At 35.3% G+C, this 15225-nt stretch overlaps 1 protein-coding gene across 1 annotated transcript in view; it reads left to right on the top strand.

Annotated features, from left to right (window-relative positions):
* Positions 1-15225, top strand: part of PCDH15 (protocadherin related 15) — an 876905-nt gene that overhangs the window by 121925 nt on the left and 739755 nt on the right. Inside the window, exon 2 of the mRNA XM_072803740.1 lies at positions 13597-13715. Coding sequence (XP_072659841.1) covers positions 13625-13715 — 91 coding nt within the window. The 5' untranslated portion in view covers positions 13597-13624. The remainder of the gene's footprint in view (positions 1-13596; positions 13716-15225) is intronic.

Here is a 15225-nt window from a genome sequence, read left to right as displayed (position 1 = left end):
TGCAGTCTACTGCATAGTGTGCACAAGCATACACACACACACGCGCGCACATACGCACTCATGCTCACATCTTCTTTCCAGCTTCTCTTTTCTACAACTTAACACACATTTTCATCCCACCACAGATATAATTGATTATTATTATTATTTTTTACTCTTCATACACCCATTGCTTACAAACTATTAGCAGAATATACTTTGGCAATGTATGGTGGATTGGTGGGTATGGACAGAGAGATGGGATTTGTTTCCTGTTGGATACCCCCTTTCACACTATCCTTATCATCATTAAAATTGCAACTCAAAATTACCCATAATATCTGATTCTGTCTTTGCCTATGGGCATCACATCAATAAGTTTCCAATCTTAAGACTTCTACTTCCTTTCATCCACAAATGATTCCTGATGCTGATTTATGCACCCACCTCTGAAACTGGAAAATGAGGTGGGTGGGGGGAGCCTTTCCAGCCTTCAATTTGCATGAATGTTAGTACTCTTTAATGATATTTTTCTAAGAGAAATATCTTCCTGAGTCATGTAAAATAGGAGACTTTTCATAGTTTTTAAAGTTATTCTGCATGCTTTATGAGTAGTAGTTAAAAACTTGAACCTTTGAACTACAAAAATAATTCTTAGGGGAAAAGCATTACTTTATAAAGTGATTATTGTTTAATTGGACATGAATGCTAATTAAGTAGGAAAAAAAGCTCCAACTCACATTTCCATATATTCGTTGCTTGAGCCTTTTTTGCTTTCTGAAATTCTTAAAGGAGGTACTTATTTATATCATTTTCCATTACCTTTGCCATTTCAACAAAAATATTAAAATAACATGTGGTTTATACACACTTATTTTAGTGAGTTTTTCTATGAAGATCCATGTTAAAAATAGACATTATTGTAGATTAAAGATAACTCTGCTAATATGTGTGTGCTCAGACATGGGAGGATGTTTATTTTATTACTCATGAAACATAACCAGTATTAATAAGAGGAAACTAAATTGTATTTTCTCTTCAATCATAAAGAATGTATTAGTTGTATTGAGTTACTATTGATAGATAGGTCAGGATTTTACAATCATAACACTTGTTGTCTTTTATAAGGAATGGTCTAAGACCAGCTAATGACCTTTTGGTTTTAATCATGTGTCCTGCAAATATCAGGTAACTCTGCTAATATGTATTTATATCCATATGCATTTAAACAGAGGACATAACTGGAATAATTATAGCATTTGATAGCATTTAGTCATCTGTTACTCAGCATTCATCCTTTTAGTACATTCTACATATTTCTACCAAGTGAATTTGCGTATCCTCTTCTTTTTAAAACATGTCAGTAGGTCACTATTACTAAAAAAGAAAGAAAAGAAGAAGAAGAAAAAGAAAGAGAAAGAAAGAAAGAAAGAAAGAAAGAAAGAAAGAAAGAAAGAGAAAGAAAAAGAAAAAGAAAGAAAGAAAGAAAGAAAGAAAGAAAGAAAGAAAGAAAAAGAAAGAAAGAAAGAAAAAAGAAAGAAAGAAAGAAAGAAAGAAAGAAAGAAAGAAAGAAAGAAAGAAAGAAAGAAAAAGAAGAAAGAAAGAAAGAAAGAAAGAAAGAAAGAAAGAAAGAAAGAAAGAAAGAAAAAGAAAGAAACAACAAAAAAATCTTTTTAGCTTAGGGGCATCTGGGTGGCTCAACTGAGTCAGCCTTAGACTCTTGATTTCAGCTCAGATGATGATTTCAGGATCATGAGATTAAATTCCATATGGGGCTCCATGCTGAGTGTGGAATCTGCTTGATATTCTGTTTCCTTCTTTTCCTCCCTCCCTGTTTATTCTCTCTCTCTCTCTCTCACTAAATAAAGAAAAAAAAACCCACTTTATTAGCCTAGATTTTCTGGTTCCATATGATTTGATTAGTAATGTATACTTTGGAGTTTGTCACCTGCTAGTCTACTATGTAGACTCTATCCTAGGGAACTGATTTTTGTTTTCCTAATTCTTTGTCCTCTATTTTTTAACCTTGTTTCTCCTATCTGAGTGATTTTACCCCCTTCCCTTTTCTGATCTAGATCTTATTAGACTTCAAGGCCCTGTGGAAGTTCTATATTATTCGTGAAATATTTCATGTTGAGTGTGGAGGGATGCTCCATCCGCACTCCTGTTGAAGAGCCATCTTTACTCTTTTCTTATACTACATACTATATTTTATGATGTTTTGACTGAAATAGATTTTAATTTCAAACCTATTTCTAAAATGATGTCAACTGAAAAACTCTACTACAATATCTTAATCAGCATTAATGAATTTACATTGCATTGATTGATCAAAACTACAATATTATTTCTTCTTTACAAAGTCATTTCATAGTCATAATTTGATTTGTTGGGTTTTTTTCATAATTTAATTTGTATTCATTTTGTTTTCAGCACAATAGTTAAATATCTACTAAATATTTAAATTTTTAATTCTCAGTTTAATGCTCTGATTTGAAAATGTCTGAATATTTGAGACATATTTAATCTTATAGCTCTTTTCAGCTCTTTCAGCCACATGTAAATTGCATAAATTTAGATATAAAATTTTATCATGATTGTTTTTCTAGCAAAATTGTCGCTTACAAAAACTTCTGTATGTTCAAATAAAACTTGGTATTACATTAGAATTATAGTCTCTTTAAGAAAGATCATAATGACCTTGATGGATATTTAGCATGAATGAGAGGCTTGTTTCTCTAAATCAAATTACCCATCTTCACACTTTTGCCAGTTGAGAAGATTGAACATGTCTTTAATCATATACATTTTAAGATAAAAAGTTAAAAATAATTGCATAAAATCAAAGCTTAAAATATTTCTTAAAAAAACAGTTATTGGGGGATCCCTGGGTGGCTCAGCGGTTAAGAGCCTGCCTTTGGCCCAGGGTGTGATCCTGGAGTCCCGGGATCGAGTTCCACGTCAGGCTCCCTGCATGGAGCCTGCTTCTCCCTCTGCCTGTGTCTCTGCCTCTCTCTCTCTCTCTCTCTCTCTGTCTCTCATGAATAAATAAATACAATAAAATAAAATAAAAACAAAAAAACAGTTATTTATATGCCTTTTCCTATTAAATGATTTTTTGAACAACTGTTATTGTTTTTGAGATGATTTTTCTGCAAATACTTTAGGGTATAAATTTCACTTATAATTTATTAGTACAAACTAGAAGAGCAAAGTGAAATTAAACAGAACCATCTACCATTTGTTTGTCAAAATTAGAAGAATATGTCCAATAATTTTAGTAATACTACTGTCATACTCAAAATATTCATCTTTATTGGCATTTTTTATCAGCATCAGGCATACACATTTCGTTCTTAACAGATTTTTCCAATTTTAAAATTATCATAAATGAAGTAGTTCTAATTCAGTTTGCTGAAGACCTTACCTAAAAAATTCTACAAAGACAGTACAAAATGCTATGTGCGGTATAGTTTCTGTACTTGCATTGACATGGTAAACAATTTTATGTTAGCATGTACATAAATATGTGAACTATAAAATGTAAACTATAAATAAAGCCTAGAAAAGGCTCCAGTTTTCTAAGTCTCTTAAGATATGAAGAGGGGTAATGGAAAATGAGTTTAATTACATCTCACTTGCCAAATTGGTTAAAATGCAAGTCTTCTAATCTAATCACATTAAATAAAAGTTAAAGATAAATTGTATAAAGGATATATTGAAACTACATAGTACACAGAATACTTTATTAATTAGAAATTCTGTTTCCCAGTGTCACTCTAGTATCTATCCTATACATCTGAATAATCAAGTAAATACAAATGATGCTTGAAATTTTCACCAACTATATATAAGAAAAATGATGTGCTTTATTAGTTGATCACCCATGGTCTTAATGCATATGGTTTTAGAAGAACAAATAAAAACTGTAAAGATGGCTTTTGCGATGTCATCTAATACTTGCAGTTATTTCTTAAAATCAGAACGGTTATGAATCTTTTATCCTTAATCTGTCACTTACTTAAAAGACATTTATTTATTTATTTATTTTCATTTCATTTCATTTTATTTTATTTTATTATTTTATTTTTTCTCATTAAACTTTTGTTTTAATGGGTCTCAAAATTCTGTGACAGATTTTTGGTCAAGTTGTTTCCGTTAAAAAGTACTGATTTTAAAACTAATAACTTAAAACTGCCACACACACACACACACAAAAACAAATGGTCCATGGTCCACAAAACATTCTCCTTTCCTTCTGAAGGTTTTATGATGCATTGTTATCATTAACCAGTCTTTTACTATTAAACTTAAATGGCCAATTGACACAAACTGTTCTGAGACCGTTCTTCCACCACTGATTAAGACTGGGGTGGCAAAGACTATTATTTAAAACCATGTTTTCAACCAAATCTTAGTTATGGCAAAAGTTAGTAAAATAATATGATTGAATTCTAGGACAATTTTTTTTTCAGTTAAGGAAAGAGAGAGGAAAAAGAAAGATTTATCAGGAAAAATGAATTTTATGTATAACTGATCATATCTAAAATAATTATAATCTCATCACTTTCAAGTTTACATTACATTTGTTTTCAAAATATAATTTATTTTTTTATTAAAGATTTTATCTATTTATTCATGAGAGACAGAGAGAGAGAGAGAGGCAGAGACACAGGCAGAGGGAGAAGCAGGCTCCATGCAGGGAGCCTGATGTGGGACTCGATCCCAGGTCTCCAGGATCACACCCCGAGCCGAAGGCAGGCGCCAAACCTCTGAGCCACCCAGGGATCCCCTCAAACTATAATTTCTATTATAGAATGCAATTTTCTATATATTAAGAATTATTTTAATTTTGTACTTTCTGACTTTTAGTACAGTTACATTTAATAAACAAATTTTCAATCTCACTTATCTAAACAAAATATTACCTTCATTTTTTAAAGGCAAATAGGTTGTTCAGTCAAGTTTCCATAGTTCAGAACACAATACTGATTTGCGTGTTTTATTGTATAACTTTTTGTAATGGTGTTCGGCAAGTCTAGCACAATGGGACATACTTGTTCTTCCTGCATTTTTACCTACACATTGATTTATACTTATTATAATTGTTATTATGCTGGTAACATAAATGCAATTCAATATATATCTTACTCTAAAGATTGGCAGTTAAGGGAAAAATCTTTTAAAAATATAGTTATACCATTCTGGTTAGTTTGTTAATGCTTTAAACTTGTAAGGACTTAACTCAAGAGCCTCCAAAATAGATTAAGGTAGTTAGAATCAACTATTTTTGACCCTTTATTCCTTAGTGTTATCTCAGGAAATGCTAGTGAATGGCAGGAAAGCTGTCTTATCCATGAGGCTTCATGAACACTCGACCAGAAGCAACACTTACAGGAATGCACAGTTGTTGTATCATGTTGCTGGGGATTATGTTCCTCATATGTGTCGTTTCACTGAAGCTACAACCACTGAATGGTGCAAAACCACTCTCCTGTTTGTGGTGTGCGGCATTTCCATTCCCATCCTCAATTCCATAAATACCCATAGTCTGAAGATTCGAACAAACACTCAACTGATTGGTATTTTACGTTCATACATTTTTCATCAGATCCTCCCTTGTATTCTCTACTGCAGTGTGTGAATTACCACACACTTGGTGGCTTAAAACAACCTGTACTGGTTATCTAATGACTTCTGGGGTTGAGAAGTTCAGCCACAGCCCAGCTGGGACCTCTGCTCAGTGTCCTACAAGGCTGCAATCATTTGCCTGTTGATCTGCAATCCTTATCTGTAGGGTTGATTAGGGAAGTACCCCTACAAACTTACTTAGAGTGTTGCTGAAATTCATTTACTCTTAGTTGTGTGATTGAGGGTTGTTGTCTTCAGGCTACCATTAGATTCAAGAGGTACCTATGGTTCCTGGGAATGAGTTCCTCTCCATAGGGATGTGAATATTTACAGCGTGAATATTTGCATCTTCAAGCTCAAATGGAAAGCATCCCCCTAAGGCCAAGTCTTCTAGAATTTAACTGCATCAAGGGGATGACATCTTACTACCTCTTCCATATTCTATTAGTTGGAAGCAAGTCACAGATTTTACTGTCATTTGTAGAAGGGAATCACACAAGTGCAGGATTTATAGTGGGGACATTTTAGGGTGTAACTTCCACACCCTGTTAGGTTGAAGACTGCACATGCAACTTTATTGATGCGTTTATTAATTCACCCTTTTTTTTTTTTTTACATACTGCTGTGGTCTCTGCATCCTCTAAAATGCACTGCCCATGACGCCTGGGTGGCTCAGTGGTTGAGCATCTGCCTTTGGCTCAGGGCATGATCCTGGGGTCCCAGGATCGAGTCTCACATCAGGCTCTCTGCATGGAGCTTGCTTCTCCCTCTGCCTCTGTCTCTGCCTCTCTCTGTGTCTCTCATGAATAAATAAATAAAAATATTTTTTAAAAAATGCATTGCCCAAAATCAGCACTTAATAAACATTTATGCAGTACATTTTTAAAATGAATATTCTTTAGTACTAATCTTATTAATTTTTGTATCATCACATGTTCATGTTTTTACAGAACAATAAAATGGATTTTATTTATTTGTTTACTTAAAGATTTATTTATTTATTTAGAGGTGGAGGGGCAGAGGGAGAGGAAGAGAGAGAATCACCAGCAGATCCACACGGGGCTCAATCCCACACACCCCCACCCGGAGATCATGACCTGAGCTGAAATCAAGTTGGTTGAGAGTTGGCCACCCAAGGGTCTCTAAATCTTAAAATAGATTTTGTCGTCCTAATTTTACTCTAAGTCTCACAAGTTTTCATTGTTTTACCATTCCTATTGCAAAGCAATGATAGGGCTAGAAATGCATCTTGAATCTCTCCCATCCCAAAGCCAGGACTTTTTCTTATAATACCTCAAAAAAGTCACTGACATTGTCATACTTTCCATTTTGATCTCTGGTGATCTACTCTGGTATCTTTGAATTGTGTTTTCTCTAAGAAAATAACAACTGATTTATTAATGTGTGTTTCTTGGGACATTTAACTCTTGTCAAATAAAAATGTTATCCATAATCTGTTTCCTATGCCAGTGAATGGCATAACCCGGAATTCCTATGCCAGTGAATGGCATAACCCGGAACTCTTCAAGTTTTCCTTGAAAATCATGCATGCACTTTCCTGAGCTTTAAAATTTGGTTTTATTTTTTAATTTTTTTTTAAGATTTATTTATTTATTCATTCAGAGAGAGCGAAGAGAGAGGCAGAGACACAGGCTTTAAATGTACCTGGTTGTAATTTAAATACTCTATAGATAAAATAACGCTTGGGCTTTTCTATTTCAGAGTGCTTGCCCCTTCAAACTAAGCTTGTTTTCCTGTTATTTTTCTAAGAAATCATGGGAAGTATATTTATGTCTAAGACCAGTATTTACATGATAGTTCAGAAAACACAGATTAAAAGGAAATCACTTCAAATTGGAAATTAAATTTAATATTTCCCTAATTTAAGAATCATTTTATTGAAGTATCTTGAAATGATATATTAAGCAAAAAAAAAATATGCAATATGGTGCTTGCTCAATAGCAATGTCATTGTGAGGAAGCTAAATTTGCTTATTTCTAATAAGTCAATTCTGCAGAAGCAGAATTTCTGACATACTTTAAATATACAGTAAATTCGTATTGAGTAAATGTGCATATAAACACTAAAAAGAATACTCAATATAATAACAATATTGAATATGAGCATTGAAATCCACTTTCTCTTTAAAAATTTTACTTATTCACATTTGATCAAACTAACTAGTATGGCTAGATTAGTAATATATGCTTTACACATGCCACTGACAGAGTATTGGCTTTCCTAGTTGGGTAAAATTTTTTAAAAATATTTTATTTATTTACTTGAGATACAGAAAGAGTGAGCGAGAGAGCAGAAGGAGTGGAGGGTAGAGGTAGAAGCAGACTCGATTCTTGTTTTTTATATATAAATTTATGTATATAAATTTATTTTTATTGGTGTTCAATTTGCCAACATATAGAATAACACCCAGTGCTCATCCCGTCAAGTGTCCCCCTCAGTGCCCCTCACCCAGTCACCCCCACCCCCCGCCCACCTCCCCTTCCACCAACCTTAGTTCGTTTCCCAGAGTTAGGAGTCTTTCATGCTCTGGCAGACTCCATTTTGAGCAGGGAGCCCAATTTAGCACCACAAACAATTTTTAAATGGAAATTAAATAGGCTGATTATATTTGTCAGTAACTTATTTCCATTTTTATTGAAGAACCATTCACATACAATGTTATGTTAGTTTCAGGTGTACAACGTATGGATTGAACAGTGCTATATGTTACCCCATCAGTGCTCACCACAGTAGGTGTCATCATCTGTCACTGTACAATATTATTTCAATATATTGACTATAATCCCTATGCTGCACTTTCCATCTCCTTGACTTACTCATTTTATTGCTAGAAGTTTTTACCTCTTCTTCATCTATTTTGTCCATTCCCCCTCCCCCGCCTCCCCTCTGGCAAACACCAGTTTGTTCTCTGTATTTAGAAGTCCGTTTTGTTTTATAGGTTCCACATATAAGTGAAATCATAATGGCATTTGTCTTTCTCTTCTTAACTTCACTAAGCATAACATCCACTTAGCTTTCTTCTGTCACAAATGGCATCATCTCATTCTTTCATATTGCTGTGTAACTTTTCACTGTATACATACCATCTTTTTAATTTATTCATCTATCAGTGGACACTTGAGCTTTTTCCATACACTGGGTATTGTAAATAACGCTGCAGTAAACATAAGGGTCTATATATCTTTCTGAATTAGTGTTTTTGTTTCCTTTGAGTAAATATCCAATAGTGGATCATACGGTATTTCTATTTTTAATTTTTTGAGGAATTGCCATATTATTTTCCACAATGGCTGCACAAATTTACATTCCCACCAACAGTGAATGAGGTTCCCTTTTCTCTGCATCCTCACCAACCACTTGCTATTTATTTCTTTTTTTAAACTCTTTTTTTCCTTATGTAAATCCTATGCCCAACATGGAGCTCGAACTCATGACCCTGACATCAAGAGTCACATGCTTTACCGACTGAGCCAGCTTATTATTTTTTATCTTTTTGATTTTGACCATCTGATAGGTGTGAAATGATAGTCCATTGTTATTTTGATTTGTGTTTACTGAATACTAATGTTGAACACTGTTTCATGTGTCTTTTGGCCATCTGTATGTCTCTTTTAGATAGTGTCTGTTCAAGTGCCCTGTTCATTTTTCATTGGATTATTATTATTTATTTTGGAGGTATTGAGTTGTGTACATTTATTTTGTATATTTTGTCTATTTCCAAAACACTGTAGCAAAAACAGGACTCTATTAGGTGTACCAGTGTTGACTTTACCAGTTAAATTATCTCCCGAAAGGCAAGTATAATGAGCTTAATTATAGGTAAGTTAATTCCCTTTTATAGAATGGGCATGTTCTAGATTGCTACAGCATAACATTCTTGGCCAAGGACATCTGGAGGGAAGATTTGTACCCAGACAACATGGCATAGTTTGATATGGAATTTATAGTAAAGATACTACACCACATCTGTGATGTTGTTTGAAATACCTTTCATTTACCTACTGTTATCTAACAAGATTTGGGGTTCCATCTCCTATGAGAACTTTGCCCACAATTTTACATATTGTACAACTAATAATGAGAATGTTATTTTGATTAAAATATTTGGGGCATCTGGGTGGCTCAGTTGGTGAAGTGTCTAACTTCAGCTCAGGTCATGATCTTGGGATCGAGTCCCGAGTCAGGCTCTATCCTCAGCAGGGAGTATGTTTCTCCTTCTTCCCCTGTTTGTGCTCTCTCTCTCTCTTTCAAATAAATAAATAAATAAATAATAAATTAAATAATTTAAAAAGTTAAAACATATAAAATAAAGCATTTGATCTATTATAACTAACTTGATGACAGTAGAGCCTGTCAACTGACTGGCACAATAAGTTTATTAAACATTTGAGTCCTTCATCTTTTGTTTGTAGAACTGTAGCCTCTTTCCAGGAGGCATCTTCTCCTTATATCTTTATTTAGAAATCAGGATTTTCTTATCCAGTCAATATGTGTACTATGTCTTAGGACATCAGGGTGACATGATGAGTCATAACGTTCTTTCAGGTGATATAAATGTTGAGCCCATTGAAATGATTAAAATTGCCATGCAAATGGTAAACATATAAATTAGGTAGTAAAAAAAAAATAGAAAAGTTGCCATCTTTTCATCATTTAAAACAATATACTCTCCCAAATATTCTTATTGCTCCAGGTGCTAAGAAATAAATGAATTCTTGTGCCAGCTTTTATTGTGATGTTTTCAAAAGTGTAAGTATGATTCTCCATTAACCATATACAGGATCACATATCAGGAGATTCTATTTCTGGAGATAGAATAATGCAGTGGCTTTAGCAATTTTAAAATTATGAACCATCTGGTGGTTTTCATCTTGAAGGCTGTTAAATGGAACCAAATACTTTAAGTAAAAAACAAAAGAAAATGGCACACTTGTGAGAACATAATACTAAAGCTAAGCCAGTAAGAAGGAAGTCAAGTTGGTTGATTAAGGACCCACAAAGAAACACAACATTGCCATTTTGTTTTTTGGGAAGATAGTATTGTGTGTCCTTTAAATGTTTCTTAATAAATATTTTTTTTAAATAAATATTCTTTAAGTATTTTCTCTCTATGTGTGTGTGTATATATATATATATATATATATATATATACACATATAATTTTAACTTTAGATACTGTGTTCTGTTTCTTAATGCTATAACATTTTTTTTTCTTTTTTAGAAAAAAAAAAAAATTGGAGCTATCATTTGTATAGCTCTTAGTAGGGCTTTATCCAGGCTTGGGAAGAGGCCCCCATATCCCTTGAAACCTTCTGAGCCATGTGTTCTTGTGGAAATTGTCTAGTCCTTTTCTTTACTGCAATGAGCATAGGCATCAAACTCACCACCCACCCAGACCACCTCTTCAATCACACACCAGTTTGTAACTTGAAGGCGGTGAACATGACCTTTCCTCCACAGAAGGGAGATAGTAACACATACCTTACAGGTTATCCTAAAGCCAGATTGAGAAAGTATATCCACAGATGCTGAGTCAGAAATACTTATACTAGTCTCACTCTGTTTGATGCACTCATCATGCAATAATAGCTATGCACTCATTTAATCAAGATAAACTTCAGGGTAGGCACTGTTTTATCTTCATGTTGACAATGTGGACAGTAAATCAGAGATGCTGTCTAATTTGCTCAAAATCCTGTCACTGGTAAATTGAATAGCTTGAATTTCTAAAGAAAAACTTGAATTTGTAACTCTAACCCATTGCTCTTATATGTGCTAGCACTGGCCAGTTGTGAGCATGGTTGTTTTTTGTTTTTGTTTTTGTTTTTTAAGATTTTATTTATTTATTCATGAGGGAGAGAGGGGCAGAGACACAGGCAGAGGGAGAAGCAGGCTCAATGCAGGGAGCCCGACGTGGGACACGATCCGGGGTCTCTGGGATCACGACCTGGGATGAAGGCGGCGCTAAACCACTTGGCCACTAGGACTGCCCAGTGAGCATGGTTTTTATGTTCTCTTATATCTAATACTGGGCTCTCTTTGGGCTATCTATGCCTACAAGTTATAAAAGCAGAGACCGAGTCTATTGCCAGGAAGGGGGAAAAAATGTGTGAGGGCGAGGTAAAAACAAGGTTCCTTTTTGTTTCTCTGGTTTAGATAAGGACACAGCAGAGGAGCTTCTATTCTAAAATATGTGAGATCTACTGCAGTGACCTTTGAAATTTAAGGACTACGCATCTTCTGAGTCTAAAAAAAATGAGCTTGTACTTTTAATGCAAGTTTAAAATACATTGTGTATACTAATATATGCTTTTGTGCAAAAAAAAAAACTTTATAAAACAGAAAAATAAGAGAAAGATGGATGAAATAAAATATGTGAAGTTGGAATTAGAATAGTTCTTTGGGGGATGACTGGGTGGCTCCGTGGTTGAGCATCTGCCTTCGGCTCAGGGTGTGACCCCAGGGTCCTGGGATCGAGTCCCACATCGGGCTCCCTGCGTAGAGCCTGCTTCTCCCTCTGCCTGTGTCTCTGCCTCTCTCTCTGTGTCTCTCATGAGTAAATAAATAAATTAAAATCTTAAAAAAAGAATATTTCCTTGGTACATTCTGATGAGCCTGACCACAAGAAGTCTAAGGAAAGAGAATCCAGGGCAGGAGTGGTAAAGTGAAGGCCCCCAGAGAACAGCATGGCCTGCCAGAAGCACTTGGTTATAAAGAGGGTTGGACACTCCTCTAAGCACTAAGCAACCTCACCGGGAAATTTTGATTTTTATGATATTCTGGAAACTTAGAAGACCTGGCAACACTGGTTTGCATTCCCACCTGGCAGCCGTTGACAGACATTGGCACTAGCCGGTCTCTGCAGACAAAGCCTACACCCCATCCAGCCTCACCATCCCGCTTGTCCCATTATGGTCATTCGCTTTTCCCTTTTGTCATCTTGTCCCCGAAGGCATTTGAGTGTAGAACTGCTGGATTAGAGAAGTACCGTCACGTCCGTGTTCTACTGTGATCTATAACCAGGGTATTTTGAGCAACTCCGTGTGAATGATTCCTTCCTCTTACACAGAAGCTTGGCACATCATTCTTTCAATAGGACTTTTTGGTGGCCACTGATATCTCCCTTTGTTTCTTTACTTGCTGGGAGATTCCAAAGAAAAATAAAGAGATGAAAACGAAATTCATCCAGATGTCCTCCTAAGGGAGGACAGATACAGTAGAAATGGATGCTGTGTCGTTGGCCTTACCTGGCATGGCCTATTTCCCCGGCTGTTGCTAGAAAGCAATTAGAATTGTAATGAAGAGTTGTTCTATTTGATTGTGGAGGACAAATGTCTGTTGAGATTTTCACGTAGATACTAAATGTAGCTCACCAGCATAATTTGTCATAAAACAACATACCCTGGGGGTGCCCGAGTGGCTCAGGCAGTGGGTTTCAGCTCAGGTCATGGTCTCGGGGTTATGTCATCGAGCCCGGCCTCCGGCTCCACGCTCAGCGTGGGGGGGGGGGGTCTGCTTGAGATCCTCTCTCCCTGCCCTTTCAGCTACCTGTGCACCTTCTCAAATAAATACATAAATAAACTTGTAAAAATAATACAAATGCACACTTTATCATTGAACTATGCTGTAGACAGCATAAATGTTAGCAACTTAAACTGTTCAACGTGTGATGCACTCACAGGGTCTCAGTTTTGAAAAGGGTGTGGTTCTGGTATCCTCAGTATGTTAGGTTCTCAACTTCCTTGCTTACGGAGTAAGCAACAGAAAATATTTCTTTCTTTAGGGATCATTTGTCTGCGAGTTTATGTGGGTAAAGAGTTGCAGGGCGCTAAACAGGTGTGTGACTTCGCGAGTAGGTAGCGTGGCGCAGGTCATTACCTTCACAGGCTTCTCTGTGCTGCGACCGTTGTGTCTACCTATCACAGGACTTGTCACATATTTCCTTCTCCCTCCTGTTATTTCAGATCAGCCTCAAGTGGAATTGGACAGAAGATGTTACAACAGTGTTATCTCTGGAAATGGCTAGCTTCAGGGATTATCCTCGGAGCGCTCTTCGCCCTCTGCTTCGGCCAGTATGATGATGGTAAGTCTACTTTTGGTCTGACACTGACACTTACCCAGGGTTTCTATTATTAAATGCAAAATGAAGCACAAGACAGAAATAAATGATGCTAATTTGTAGTTCATTTTGAAAGATTAGTAGCTGTGTGCAATGATTTACCTTAATCAAAATAATCCTACAAAATTGGCGTCCGATGCACCTTGCTTCTTAATAAAGATTGTGGTTCAGTAGAAAATAACAGTGCAAGGTCTCTCATTGAACATTTACTCATTATCACTGATCAAGTGTGTGTAATTGCTAAGGAAAAAAACCCAACAACATTAAATTCGGTTTATTAACCCTTGAATAGACACAAGCAACGGTCTCAGATAAAGTTTAAGACTATAAAATATACCATAATGTCGTATGAGAAACGATCTCCAAAAAGGTCAAATGTAAATGCTTTAGGTGATTTCTCTCATCTCTTTTTTAACTGTGTATCGTGTTATTTCACCCAGCACACTTTTATTTGGAAAGAGTAAAAAAAAAAACAAATGGTAAGAGATTTGACATTAGGGTTTGTAAGTTATTTCCTAACAGTGAATTGGTCCCTTTAGATCGATATGTTAGTCAGCAAGATCATAATGGGTCATTTAACACATTCTGTCTGCAGGGTCCTGAATGTTCCTGTTCCAGATATTTGAATATTAGAGGGATCTGTCTTTGAATATCACATAATGATATATATCATTATATATATTATATTATGTATTATATAATATTATATATACATATAATGTTTAATAGAAGGAAGAAATGGACAAATGTTTCCACTGCAGAAAACTGAGTTTTGTTTTAGTTTTCTTTCCATTGTTTTTACCCAACATTTGTTCAGCATTCAGAATCCACAGCCACAGGCAAGCGGCCACTTCTTCACCCTTGTTGCCCTGTTATCTGGTTGCACTCCGTGGCAGCAAAGAACGGGGTTGATATTATTTTGTATGTTTTGCTTGGCTAGCTTGAATGGTCTGGAGACAGATGAATTGATTTTTCTCCCAAACAATAATCAAATTGCACCCATATTAGTATATCCTTGGTCCTCCATAGCTAGAGGAGTCTCTGTTGAGACTTGCAGAGTAATTTGCGGCAGCGACTATTTTCATACAGTCAATAGTCTAATTCCTAGAAAAGTTTTGCTCGTTAGTGCATTGCCTCCTGTAAGTGTGTCTGAACGCAATGATTGTATCACTGCCGTTCCTGGCAATTGCGAATCTCCACCGCAAAAATAAATAAATAAATAAATAAATAAATAAATAAATAAATAAATAAATAACCTAATAAATAAAGAGGGTAACTGCTACCTTGAAGCAAAAATAAAAATCAATGAAACTTAGAAGCGCATGACTTTCTATTAAAAGGATTTAAAAAAAAAATGGTTTGCTCCAGGAATAGATGACAAATCTGTATTGATAGTTCTTTATATCACAAGGCATTCTATTTTCATTCATATTTATGTTCACACTGTGTGGGGGAGAGTTTGCTGTCCTTGCTC

This window comes from Canis lupus, chromosome 27 (assembly GCF_048164855.1).
Source record: "Canis lupus baileyi chromosome 27, mCanLup2.hap1, whole genome shotgun sequence".
In the NCBI taxonomy this organism is placed as follows: domain Eukaryota; kingdom Metazoa; phylum Chordata; class Mammalia; order Carnivora; family Canidae; genus Canis; species Canis lupus.
The sequence above is the reverse complement of the archived record's forward strand: the minus strand, read 5'-3'. Positions and strand labels throughout refer to the sequence as shown.